At 43.7% G+C, this 14,146-nt stretch overlaps 1 protein-coding gene across 2 annotated transcripts in view; it reads left to right on the forward strand.

The window, feature by feature from the left end:
• FBLN1 (fibulin 1) overlaps nucleotides 1-4,426 on the forward strand; it is a 77,922-nt gene extending 73,496 nt beyond the window's left edge. For both annotated transcript variants that reach the window (XM_042050910.1, XM_042050911.1), the window contains exon 17: nucleotides 3,264-4,426. In XM_042050910.1, coding sequence (XP_041906844.1) covers nucleotides 3,264-3,403 — 140 coding nt within the window. In that variant the 3' untranslated portion in view covers nucleotides 3,404-4,426. The remainder of the gene's footprint in view (nucleotides 1-3,263) is intronic.
• The last annotated feature ends 9,720 nt before the right edge of the window (nucleotides 4,427-14,146 follow it).

Consider the following 14,146-nt stretch of genomic DNA (forward strand, 5'->3'; position numbering starts at 1 on the left):
CTTAGGTAAAAAAGAGATCAAAAACCAGCTGCTTAATTTTTACATTTCCTGACTTCCCAGTGCATTTAAAAATTGTAACCTTCCTGTTACTATAAGGGATGTTTTTATACTTAGTGTTCAGCTGATACCTGCCAGACCACAAATCTGGACCCACCAGTTTGCCAAAAGGGATAGTGAAACAGCATGTTTATGCAAATGTTGCAGTATCTCACAAATCCATGTCACTTAAAAACATACAGAATTATAACATGTGGCTTCTTCAAATGTATCCGGGGCTAAACGCTTTTGAGATACTGACTGATTCGTTGAGCCACATATGTGAATACATGGACCAGGCCTGGATCACAAGATTTTTCTTTAGTCTTTTGTTTGTGTGAGTCAGCCCAAAACTGCTGGTCTTGTTTGGGTCTGGCAGAGCTATGCCTCCCCTCATAGGTGACATGAAAGGTACGAGACAGCAGAGAATCAGACACAGGAAGCATCTTGCATGGTTTCCACCTGCATTTTCCCTTGAGTTTGGTGGAGAAAAATACTCAGGTTTTCCATTTTAGCACTTGTCACAAAACAAAAATGCAAAGCTCTCAAGGAATGAATCTGCCAAGAGCAGCAAACCTCTCATATGCTTTTGTCCAGTAGAACATTTCAAGGGTTTCTCCTGACTCTTCATTTTTCATTCTACCCATTCAGAATGAATGCATCCTTACACATACACTGTAGCACAAAGCCACCTGCCTGTGTCATCCTGTATCATCCTCATTCATTTAATGGGAGAGAAGTGAAATAGTTCCTGCAGTGGTGGTCATTTCAGGATCATCTAGAGCATTGGCACAACAAACTGTAGAAGTAACTATTGTCAGAGTATTGTTTCCTTCTACATTCCCTCAATTTCTTGCTTCAATATAGCTGTCAGCATGCATGGCATTCACTTCTCAAGCCACTTTATAGGCTGGATTTTAAAACCGCAGCAAGCGAACTGTGTGAAAAGGCACTGCCACATGGACCGTAGTGTTTTCCTGTTGCACCTTTTTTCCTGCCTGTTAGCACGATGCATCTCAACAGAAATGAGAACATTACTAATGGCTTTGAATGCTGCATCAGTGATGTGCAAATGTTTGCCATACTGTGGCATAGCACAGCAGAGAAAACACAATTTGCAATCCCACCTCCAGAGTAGAGTAGACTCTAGTAGAGTAGCACAGAAAGTGTAGAATCCTATAATAGGATTGCTAAATGAAACCAGCAGCCTTTGCTCTCTAAGGCTTAGTGATGAGTGCAGGAGCTGCTCACAGGGTCAGTTAAAGCTTGCCAGCACTGAGTGATTTCAATGCTGTGCATTTCCGTGGTTCTCAGTTAGAGCAGTGCCTGCAACAATGTGATGCGTTGTTAGCAAAATGCTTTAAGTGCTACCCTAAAGGGAGGGCAATTTTAGCAAGGCTTTTCTGTTTCAATACATCATCTGCCAAGCCCGGCTATTTTTATAAGATACAGGAGAATAGCCAAGAAAACTAAAGAAAATAAAATATAAGTATATATATATATATGCATATAAATTGTAGGGGGCAGGATGCTTAAAAAGTGTATTCATCAAATATGGCAGGCAAAGTGACTGTGGTGAGAAGTTTGCAATTTCACTGCATGCTGAAGATATTAGTTAGTGTTTGAACAGGACAGAACTGTAATGTCATCACTGCCTTAGGAAAAGGTGCTGACAGCCTGCACAAGCAAACATTTATGTCTCCCATCAGATCTCAGGCCAGTGTGTTCATAGGGAACGGCTGTAGGAGCTCAGCTGGGACTCCATGATGGTACTGGTGTGCTGTGAAACATAATCCCCAGCATGCAGGAGGAGCACATCTTAAATCATCCTTCCTTAAACTGTGCATTTCCTTCTGAATCAAACACCCTGTCAGAGCAGTCTGTTGTCAGAAGGAGGTGTCTGTGGAGGGAGGTCCCCAGCAGACTCCCCGTGCCTGCTGGCTGACCTTGGCTTCATGTGATTTTGACATTTGGGGACATCCTTTTCAGATGACAGCAGTTTGGTAGCTGCCTACTCTGTAACACCAGGCCCAGAAAATAAACAAGAAGTGAGAGTATGTTTAGGACCTGATCTGCAGCCTTGGGGGTCAACGGCAAAGCTTGAGTTGACTTCGTTTTGTAGGTCTGAAGCTTTATCACTGTTCTGTGTAGCCACATTGCATCAAGGCACAGATAACTCCTCATGACCCAGATGTGCCTTCTCAGGGTCCTCTTCTGCACCCTGCCCAGAGCCCAGGAGCCCAATGTCCGCTTCAGGCCCTGCCTGAGCAGTTCTGGAAGAGGGCTGTATAACAGCCCAGGGTCCGCTTGTTCTGGACCCTGCCCCACATGTTGCCTCCTCAGTTTGACTTTGGCCCAGCATCGTCCATGAGCCAGGCTGTGATCTGGGTCTCTGGGTGAATGTGGCTGCCCCTGGCCTGCCCTGCTGCCCGGCTGGCAAGTGGGACAAGCCCTGCCCTGCCACCCTCTGAGGACTCCGGCCGTCTCCATCCTGGCACTGGGGCTCCTCCATGGCAAACTAGTCACAGGACTGGAGCCCTGGAAGACACAGCTTACTTCTCCCTTACTGCTTCCTTCCTTATCAAACCCCAATGCTGGTGAAGAAATGACCACCATCTACATGAGGATGACATAGGAGCAGATGCAGAGATACCCCCTTTCCGTATTAAACTTAATTCCCATTGTGTCCAGTGGGGTTGTCCATCCATGACTCAGCACACTAATAATTGACAGATGGGTGTCATTCTGATGTTCACAGGGGAAGGGTTGATTTTACCAATGCATTTCAGATAGCTTCTACTGTTCCAAATGAAATGGGGTTTTCAACCCGATACCAGGAATTGCATGGCATTCCCAGGTGTGCTCATGAGCAATGTGTGTTCTGGGTTACCCAGGGAAATCTCCTTCTGCCCTATGTAAAAGTAGTGTCACAGCATGCTTATTGAATTTATGTCTCCAATTAAAAGGTAAAAAAAATTACTGATTTCAGAATATATAAGAGGGTTTTGCCATTCGCAACATCTTAGTGCTCATTATAGATCTTCGAGGTATTTTGATTCAAAAGTTTTATTTTATCCTTCTTTTGCAAGCTTTCTTGCAAGCTATTTATAGACCCAATAAATAAAATACCTTTCCCTGGGCTATACTGAACACCAAAGGTGGTGTAGCTCCCCCAGACTTAGCTAGATTCTCCTGCTAATCTCAGCAACCTATTTCTGTCCCAACAGGTGTAGTTCGCCAGGTGAGACCCATAATTGGACCTTTCCATGCCGTCCTGAAATTGGAGATGAACTACGTCATGGGTGGGGTGGTGTCTCACCGCAACATCGTCAACGTCCACATCTTCGTGTCTGAATACTGGTTCTGAGGGACACCCACAAGCAAGTGCTCCAGCCTGAAACATTACCACAAGCTATTATGTCATATACTTGTTTTTAAAACCCAATAGTGTTCTTTTTTGTTTTATTTTTAAATATTTGGTTTATAGTTTAAGACAAGTAACAAGCTATTACATTGATTAGACATAGGGTGGAGCAAATTAGGTGAGCCCGATGTAGTTGTTTGTATAAATACGTAGTGTGTAAAACTGCTCAGCTGCCTGGTGGAATTTAAAATTTTTCTAAATGTTTGGACAGATCTCAACTATTGCTCCTTGTCCAGGTAACTGAATGACAGGCTGTGGAACAAAACAAATGTCAGAGTTCATTGGGATGAGTATATGGTCTCTTTGGATGGAGGAAGTTGGATAAGGATTAATAATTTCGCCTCAAATTAACTACCTTGAGGAGGATTGTCAGAGAGTGATAAATAGTTCATTTTGGGCCCTCTAAATAGGCCCCCAGAATTGCTATTAATGCCTGAAAAGTTCAGCCTGGATATTTAAGAAGTGTCACTCAGCTGCAGCTACCAGAGGAAGTGCAAAAGGAACTAGAAATACTTAGAGACTAACAAGCTATTACACATATTAAAAAAATGCTCCTTTTTTTGGGTACTTATTATTTGATTGTAAGATTGTTTGATTCCAATTAAACAAGTACCTCTCATTGAAATTAATCTGTTACAGGAACACAGCATATTGCCTAAATTCCAATCTCACCAGTACTCAGCAATACACGGGAAACTCCGACCTTATCTCCTGTCTGTTATCAAGCTCCATGCCATTTTAAAATTGGTAATAAAATTAGCATGTTAAACTGTACATTTCCCATGCACCAAACCAAGGCATATGTAATATTATAAGGAAAATCTCACAAATAAATGAATGTTTAATGTATTTTCTGGCCATAAAAATAATGTGTCTTTTTTATTACAGAACAGGAAAGAAATAACTCCATGTTTCAGTTTGTTATGTTTGTTAAGATATGAGGAAATAAAGAAGGTCAGATGGAAATACTCTGAAGTATGCCATGGTTTCTGATTCCCAGGAAAACAGCATGATACAGCTTTTGTAAGCAAGTTCATGATATACATATTCCCCACTCAAACCAGACCTCCTTGGTCTTTATTGGCACTAGGTATGGAACAGGTTGCCCTGAGAAGCTCTGGCTGCCCCATCCATGGAATTGTCCAAGGCCAGGCTGGATGGGGCTTGGAGTAACCTGGTCTAGGGGAAGGTGTCCCTGACCATGGCAGGGGGTTGGAACTGGGTGAACTTTAAGGTCAGTGTGATCCTGCTACCTTTACTTTTTAAATGAGTGTTTGTGGTCTAGGTCTGTTTGGGAGGATGCTATTGATGCAGAAAATAACAGGTGGCAGCTGTGGCAGAAGACAAGTGTGGGCTCTGAGGGACATTTCTGCGAGCCTCTAGCAACCTCTAGCAACCCTTTAGCAGTGTTTCAGCAGTTTGGATTTAGCAGTCCAAAAATAAATTTTACAGGGATGCTGACACATGACTTTTCTGTATTCTGTGGTGGTGTTAAGACACATTGTGTAGGAAAATTTTATTTATGTTTGTATTCACTGGCTGGGCAGGGATGGAGATGTTCATGCCATGGCCACAGTGCCTTTTTCTTACCCATCTGAGCTTGACAATTCATCTCCCAAGTCTCACTCTTGACACCAGTGAGATCACTAATGCAGCTGGATGAGGAACCCACCACCGGGATGCTCTCGCCACCTTGGATGGGCTTTCCCAGCTAGGTGGGTCTTCACAGAGGTTAAACAAAGCATCAGTTCCCTTTGCCATTAGCTATGTCACATACAGAGCCAGTGGTGGTTGGCTGTGGTTGATGTGGTTCATTTAACCTTTTTTTTGCTTGTGAATTGTGACAATACCACTCATAAGAGCAGCAGGGAAAATATTAACACAGTGGAAAATCTGCACTCTTATCTACTTTTTGCACAGTGATCTCAAAATAAGCAAACAATAATGACAGCAAAGTAACTCTTTTGGAGGGCTTCAAAATGAATCTAAGGGGATTCCAAGCAGCCACATGAGACAAGGCTGTTGGAATTCAGTAGAACCAAAATAAATTTGCTCCTTAATATAATTTGTTTTTTTGAAGAAAAAAAGAATCTGCAAATAACAGCATTCTGCAATTTCTTTCTATTGTGGGCAGATCTACTGTCTTGATATTGTCTCTTCTCATCTATTTCCTATAGCAAGGTTTGAGTTTGGGTCCGCTGGCTGCCTCTTCCCTTTTGATTTTAAGTACATTCAACATCCAGAGCTCAAGGAGTGTTTGAACGCTCTCAGGCACATGGGGTGTCCTGTGTGCAGGGCGAGGAGCTGGACTTCTAGGATCTCTGTGGGTCCTTTCCAGCTCAGGGTATTCTATGATTCTATGGTAACTAATCAAACGTATTTATCTTGATTTGTAGGAAAGGTATTATCTCTGAAAGTAACAACAACAACAAAAGATCCTTCTCTTCCCTAAACTGGCATTTTTGCTGGCTTTTCAAAAGATACCAGCTTAGGTCTCCCAGAGGATGCTCATTCCAAGGGCTTGCAGTCAGTCACCCCCAAAACCAGCAGTTGATTGTTCTCCCTTGGCCAAGGCTGGAGTGAGCACGGTTTTGGTGTAACAGCCAGAGCCCCCCAGGTTGGCCAGCACAGCACATGCCTAGCCACGGGTTAAGGAATGCTGTTTTCCCTAGGGAAAGGGAGAGGGACCAGAACGTGATTTATGTTGCAGGGTCCCGAGTTTGGCTCAGGTTTCCAACCCGCCCACAGGCAGACCGCAACCCACCTGCCTCTGTGCCCTCAGCTTCTGTCCTCCCAGCCAGGGCTCCCAGACTCCCCGCAGCGGGTGGGGAGGATGCCTTTTCCTCCAACTCCCCTCTGGTCTCTCCAGAGCAGGGCTCTCTGCTCTGACACAGCAAGGAATGCCAGAGCCCTTCCCACATCACTTCTGCTCTCCAAGTGCCTTTGTTCCTGCTGCCTGCGGTGAGCGCGGGAGGTGTGAGGCTGCCTGAAAATTGCTGCTCCAAGACAGAGACATAAAGTACACCCACCAAGTCTCCAAAACATTGGTCTGATGAAAGATGTTTTATTCCTGCTGTGGCTAAAAATGTGCTATCTCTTCTGTAATGAGCCCGCTTTTTTTTTTGCTTTCACCTTATCCTATTTCACTGGGGTTTTTCCCTCTTCCTTTCCTTTATTGAATTTTCTTCTCCCTCTCCATATTTTCACTCACATCGTTTCTTTTTTTTTTCTGTCAATGAGTGTTTACTTGTAACTGAGCATTTGAAGTTTAAACATGATCACTAGACCCAGGAGAGAGATCTTGAACAGCTGCAGAGAGAGTCATCCTGGGGTGACTGCAGACATACAAAGGCCTATTTGCTTTCATACCCAAATGTTTTACCATGATAGTCTGAATCACATTCAGATCATGCCAGGATGGACACTTCCATGGGACAGTTTCTGGCCACCTTCTTTTAAACTTCATTCTTGGAGCACATCTTCTGTGAGGAAAGGCTGAGAGAATTGGGATTGTTCAGTCTGCAGCAGAGAAGCTTTGGGGTGACCTAATTGCCCTTTCCAATACCTGAAAGGAGCCTGCAAGAAGGATGGAGAGAGACTATTTACAAGGGCCTGGAGTGACAGGACAAGGGGGAATGGCTTCACATGGACAGAAAGCAGGTTTAGATTAGATACTAAAAAAAAATTCTTCCGTGTGAGGGTGGAGAAGCCCTGGCACAGGTTGCCCAGAGAAGCTGTGGCTGCCCCATCCCTGGAAGTGTTCCAGGCCAGGTTGGATGGGGTTTGGAGCAACCTGAGATAGTGGAAAGTGTCCCTGCCCATGGTAGAGGGTGGGACTAGATGAGCTTTGAGGTCCCTTCCAACCCAAGACATTCTGAGATTCTGTGATTCTTAAACGGTGTTTGAGATTCCATGAGGGCAAAGCACAGTTACCTCAGGATCACACCTAGCTTAAGTCTGGCTTTGGGATTGCTTGCATGGAAGTGGAGTCACCCCATTTAAATTAAAAAACAATAAATCAAATGGAAGGTGATGCCTTTTTCAACCTGGAAATGAAACTCGAGATAGTTTTAGTATAGGAGGCAATATAAAATTTGATCTTTATTTGAGCTCCAGGGGCATTTACAGAAGAAGGTTAACAAAAGCCCACCCCCACGGGAGTGAATACATTTTTATAGGTTTTAGGAAATTAGCAAAATTGATAGAACGTACCAGTAAGGAGGACAAGCGATGATGCAATTCCCCCCAAGTCAAGCCCCTTCTCTGTAGCCCCCACTCCCTTTGGAACTAGCTGTACTTTGTTTATGAAAATGTTTCTTGAAGAGCTGTTTTCGGCCTTGGTTTCCAGAAAGAACCAAGATAGGATAGGGGCCTTGTACCCCCTGGTGCTTGGAGCTCTGCAATTTGTTTTCTCTTCCTGCCTAAGGAAACGGCATGGAAAACTACTGGGAAAACTAGCTATGAATGCAATAATAAGCTACAGAGCTCCAAATATATGTGTAAAGAATATAGAGAATATATAAAAGAAAAAAAAGATAAAAACCAATAAGGATCAAAGGAAAGAAGCTGTGGTGATGGGTATCTTGGGCTGGCCATGTTCACAGAGCAACATCTGCAGGTTGATCCCCAAGATGGTGATAAGCTTTTTCGTTTTGTCATTGGCTGATGGTTCTCACATGAGTGAGATCGGGGGCAGATCATACAGTGATGCAGGGGAGAGCTGATAAAAGATTTCGGTTTTCTCCACTCAGGCAAAGCCAAAACCAACTTTATCTGAACCCAGCCCATGAGTGACCTTGGACCTGATCAGAACAACCACCCTTGACTCTGGATGTGAGGTAAGTTAAATTACACACTGCTGAATTGTCCTAATGCTGCCAACATTTTGAGCAGAAATTGTAATAACAATAAAAAAGCACTACTGTAATGGATACCATCATAACTCTGTAACTACAGTTTAGGTTTTGAAAATTACAAATATGTGTTTAACTAAGGCTAGCCAGAAAGTACTAAATGGTGCTTGAACTGTGGCCAGCTGTCTAGAAGCTAGAAATTAGAAAAAAATTGGGGTTTTCTCTCCCAAAGTGGAAAAATTGTGTACGTTTGTACCTATTGAGCTGGTGACTGTTTGTCCAGCCCTACAAGGAAGCACCAGATTTTCTGTGGTATCAAGAGGATGAAGTAGTTTGTAAAACAACTGCCAAAAAATAGACTGTCTAGCTTTCAACTTATGATACACTTTACATCTTACAGATTAGGGATTTCATTTGCAGCCACTAAATCTCGTACTTTTTTTTATCAGACCCCATCAGTTAACAAGTCATGGTAAACTTTGCTTTCTTTAGCAACAGTGAGTTTCATTTAGTCTTGAATTATATGCACTGACTGATCTTGGTGATGTTTCTTCAACTCATACAAGCAACTTGGTTCTTTCCAACTCGTGTACCTTTGGCTACTGAGCTCTCTAAATGTTTATGATTATAATTCTTTTTTTACCTCTCCCCTGAGTAAGATTTACACCTGACCCCTTATTCCATTTCCTTCTCCTTAAGTTTCTCAGATGGGGAACAGCTGGGAACATGGAAAGAGTATTTCAGCTGCAGATGCCTGTGTCCGTCAGAGAGAAATTAGATGTTCTGCCCCCATAAGCCACTGTGTTGCGGATCTGCTGCTTCTGTGTCAGACAGAGACCAGAGAAGGTGGTCATGGGGGTGAGATGAGCAGAAAAAGCCAGGAAAGTATCTGTGTTAGCAAGCTGGAAAGGGAGTATTAATGCAATCTGAGAACATGCGGGCCTTGCCGAGCTCCTCCCAGGCAAAGGTTACACTGAAATCACCGGTGGCTGAGGCTTGGCTTTGGTTTTGATGACTGGCCAAGCGCAGTTATCTGATAGGTGTGGGTGGCTACAAGATTGCTCTCATTGAAGGGCACTGACAAAATGAGCTGCTTTTCTTCCCCCCTAAATCCACAAGATTTCCCAGATCTGCTGATGAACTGCTTACTGGGATGGGGTTAGAAAGCTGCTAAACTGGAGTTCCACAGAGATGGGCTTAACCGGGCAGGGGCACAAGGACTGTGAACAGGCACACGGGGTGAGCTGAGGTGGGATCTGAAAAACCCCTCTTCAACAGTGGTGTTGTATTTGATGCTTGGAATAGAGGCTGCCTCTGCAGGAGCCTTTCTGTTGGGAGAGCAGTGGAGAACAGCAGTTCCATGAGGAGTTTGGCCAGCAGGGCCTCTCTGGTGTCTCTGCAGCAAAGCTCAGCCCTCCATTCTCTGGACTCCCATCTCCTCTGAAACATGGAGGCAGGGGTTTGGCACGAGAGACTGGGACCCACCTGGTCCATCCTCTTTTCCATGGTGGTTGGGTATGACCTGGTGAAATGGAGAGGCCGTGGTGCTGGACTGATGGCCATGTGCCATTCAGAGCCAGGGATGTCCAGCACCCTGAGTGCAGCTGTGGGAGCCCATGGAGGGGAGGAATGCCCTGGAAGGGCTCCTTGTGCCTCTGCTCTCACACACCACACTGGGCTCAGTGTACCTGGCCTGCTTCCCACCTGCTCAGCTGCTGAGGCAGGGCTGGGTGGTTTTTCCGGGGCCAGCCAAGGAGGTTCAGGGGCTGGGGAAATCCAAAATGATTCAAAGCAGAATCATCCAATTACTCTCTGCAACTGCACTGGGGTCAGAACATTTTGAATTTCATTTCATCTCCTGACAATAACATTAAAAGCCTAAATTGGTGTCCGTTGAAGCTAATGAAGAGTTCATGATTTATCAGGCACACAACATTTCAAAGAGACCTTGGGCAAGTGTTTTACCTCTTCATGTTTTATGCATTCCTTCTGTCTGTGGAGATTATGTAGATGGTTGTCTGAAAAACCCACATTCTGATATTTTGTAAATAAAAGCCAGTTGTGCTGAACCCTTGGGTGGCAGACACTTCGAGAGAACATGGAAATGTTATTAAATGGTTTGCCTTTAATATGTATCTTTAGCTGTATAAAAATGTTAAAAGATGTTTTGGAAGTGTTTTAAATTCATAACCCAGAAACTTGACAGAAACAGTGGAAAGGCAGTCTGGGACCACGGCAAGGTGGCAGTAGTTACTGGGGAGGTCAAAAGGGAAAATATCTTCAGCAGAGAGCACAGCTCTTGCCCCCATGTTGTGGGGGTGTGCTCACAGGTTGGCTTCCATGGGCTCTTTCTGTGGAATATCCTCAGCTGGGAGGATCCCAAAGGGTTGGTTTGATCCTGCAGAGCCAGTCCAAGGGCTCAGTACCCTGCAGCGCTCCCACCTCTTGGTCCCTAGGTCCTTCTTTCCTTGAACTGTCAGAAGCCTTTAAAATGACAAATAACTACTTTTGGGGTGGGAGAAGTAGTTTTCTCCACATGAGTGGGAGAGAGAAAATGTCATAACAACAACAAAAAAAGATAAAACACAGCTATAACCAAATTAGCCATGACTAATTTACAGTGCTGTGTTGGGGGCTATCAGATACAGATAAGTTCAACAAATCATCTTCAAACAACAGGGACCTCACTCAAGGCTGTTAGTTTCAGATATGTGAGATTAAAGGAAATCCAAGAATGTACTTACTTGCAGTACGTGAAAGAGTTTACATCAGATTTTTTTGAAGGAGTTTGTAAAAGCAGCCTGTTTATCTGCAGCTATGTTCTACTTATTTCATCTCCTTTGCAATTCTAATGGTATTCATGTTTTCCTCCCTGCCCTGTACAGTTGTTTGGCACCTGCCAGGCTCTTTGGCGTTGCTTTGGAATATTATGTAAGCCACTGAGTTGATGTAAACTGCTCTATTCTGTAGCTGGTAATTGTTCATGAAACTGAATTCATGCGCAAATAAGGAGCATTTGGGTAAGGGCAGCTTTGGCTCTGCCTCAGAAATGCACCACACTGAAATAACTGAGTAGCATCTGTCTCTGAAGTTACACTGCATGTGTGTCTTGTCCACAAAAGGTCTTTTATTCTCTTTGAGTTGTAGTTCATGGTCTGAATTTGCTTTCCTGAAGTCCATGGAGCATTGCCATTAGTTTTAACTAGAGAATTTCATTAATGACTGAACATCTCTTGCTAGCTCTCTCCCCACCCTCTGCTTTCTTTTTGATTCTTCTACAATGCTAAATGCATTAGATCCTCTATAACATATCAACCGTATTTTTTATTTACCAAAAATTAAACTCTTGAGAGGAGGGAATCCAAGAAATATTTGACATGGTCTATGGATCCAAAGCTGTTTTCCACATGGCCAGATTCCTGAAGATCTGCAGATGCCTAGTGACATTGTCATAAGAGTCAAGACAGATTAGCTATCTGTGGTATTTAGGTATGTCAATGCTTTTTATTATCTACCCCTTAATCTCCTCAAAATTTGGCTGTATAACAAATAAGAAAGTATGTGCTAAGGTATTTACAGAAGGCATTTATTTTTAATGCCATTCTTCCCTGACTAGAACATGAAAATAAAATATACGGAAAGTAACGTTGTGTTTTCCCACTGCCCATCCTTAAACTTAAACCAGAGATTATGTATGTAAAGCTTGCAGCAAATTGAGCATGGTATTGACCCTTCAGCTGGGATTGAGGAATAGAAATGCCAGTATTTTATAGGAGTCCAAGGCAATATGATTCAAATAAATACAACCAACCTGCACAGCAAAGCAAACAGTCACTTGTTAACAGTGGAAGAAAGTTACTGATGAATGAGCTGCATCCTCTCTGCCTTGAGCTTACAGTCAATAAATCTCACTTGAAAAGTGATACTGCCACTTATCCTGTCAGCACCAAACTGTATTATTCCTAGTCTCACAGGATTTGTCCTGCTGACCTATTATTAGCCATGTGATATCAGCATCCATGGCTAAGTGTTATCAGACGCCAGTGGGTGGAATTGTCCCAGGTCACTGTGGAGCTCATAGGTGGAAAGCACTTCTCTATGGGAAAGAAAGATGAGAGGGATGGGCCCATCTGATGGCTGGTGTCTTGTCTGACTGCAGCTTCTGGCAGGTCAGACGTGCATCCTGATATAAGGCCATAAGTTGCCCCAGATGCTTGGCTGCAGTAGGTTATAGCTGTACATGTAATTGTTACATGCCTCAAGAAGCAGCAAAGGAGGGCTGAGCTTTGTCATCACACTACCCTTGATGCTCCCTATGCCCTTGAGCAAGATGTGTAGGCTCTCTCTACACTAGCAAGCAGTAAAGCATAAAAGGATCACATCTGGTGATGAGGACAAGAAGTTGATGCTCACTCCCTACAAACACACAAACTCTCCAGGCTGAGGGGTTTTCCCTATAAAGGTCTAGTCTGATCAACAGTGCTGAACATTATGAGGCTGAAGCACAATACGTGCCCTCTTGAAATGCATCTTGCTTTAGTTTCACCCAGGTTGAATCCAGCTGTTACTCTGTGATCTCTTTGCAGTATAACCCAAGGTACAGTAGCTGGACACAACCTGGGAGATGAACTTCAGGAGTGCAGTAATGGTGCAAACTGAAATGCCCACGTGGGTCATCCTGTTACTCCTGATGCCTCAGAGGGAATTGAGAGGTTCATTTATGTGCGACTGCTTAGCACAGTCCAAACACAATCATGTTCTTTGTGCAATTCAAAATGGGGACTTCTTATCAACTGGTGGCTTGAACCTGGGTGGCATCCCAGGAAATACAGTTTTACCCCTTCTCCATAGACTGGGAAGATCTGGCACTTTTTTCTTCTGGGGTCTGTCTGTCCCAAGCCATAAAACTTGCTGAGGGTGATGACTAGGAAGTCCCATCTATAGAAGTGACGCACGTAGCACTATCTATTGCATCCTAGGGATTAAGAAGTTATAACAAAACTCAAAAAACAATCATGTCATGTTGTGAGCCTCCTAGATAGTACAGCCTGGGTCAATTTTTTTAAAACCTGCCCCATCCATTTAGAGTAGTTAATTTCTGCAGAAAATGGAGACAGAAGTGAAACCATCTTCTAAATTGCCTAAAAGAACACGGTTTTGTTTTGCTTTGTTTTGTTTTGTATCAGAGGTATGTTTGTAAGAATGGAAATTGCTGCACAGATTAAAAGCACCCTGGGCTGCAAAAGAGGAAAAATGCAGTAATTGATAGGAAAAGGCAAACTCCAAGCTTGTCTCCTCTGCTGTACAGGATGAGCTGTGTGCAGCTTCTCCTCAGTATGCCCTGTTACATGGTACTCATTTCAGCACTAGGATTTTGGCAAAAAAGTGTTTGGACAGAAATTTTCTATATCTCAAGCCAGTTTTTGTTTCTTAGCCTAAACAAGGCTGATGTTCTCAAACAGAAAGTTGTGGCAAATCAGAGTGGGTGTTGACCTGAGCTGATGGGTGCCAGAAGAGGGGAAGGGTAAACATGCCTCCTGCCATGAAGGAGCAGATGGTGTGCTACCTGTAGCTAAGGAAAAGTCTAAATTTGTGCTGTTTCTATATTAAAGCATGCATGGATTTATCTATTTTTGTTATTTTTTGTCACTGGCATACTGAGCAAGTGCTCCCTAGTCCCCAGGTGGAATGGCCCCTCTGCCATGCAGGCAACTTCTTGCATCTCCAAGAAAATCTGCAATAGTACAAGAATTGACAGTCTTGAAAACCAGCAGTCTGAAAATGTTTGGATGAGAGGGATACCTTAGGCTTCAGCAGCTTCTCTTTAAGCAGG

The sequence above is a fragment of the Corvus kubaryi genome, unplaced genomic scaffold (assembly GCF_017639235.1).
Source record: "Corvus kubaryi isolate FWS band 111438036 unplaced genomic scaffold, C.kubaryi_AGA036_p1.0 74, whole genome shotgun sequence".
Lineage (NCBI taxonomy): Eukaryota > Metazoa > Chordata > Aves > Passeriformes > Corvidae > Corvus > Corvus kubaryi.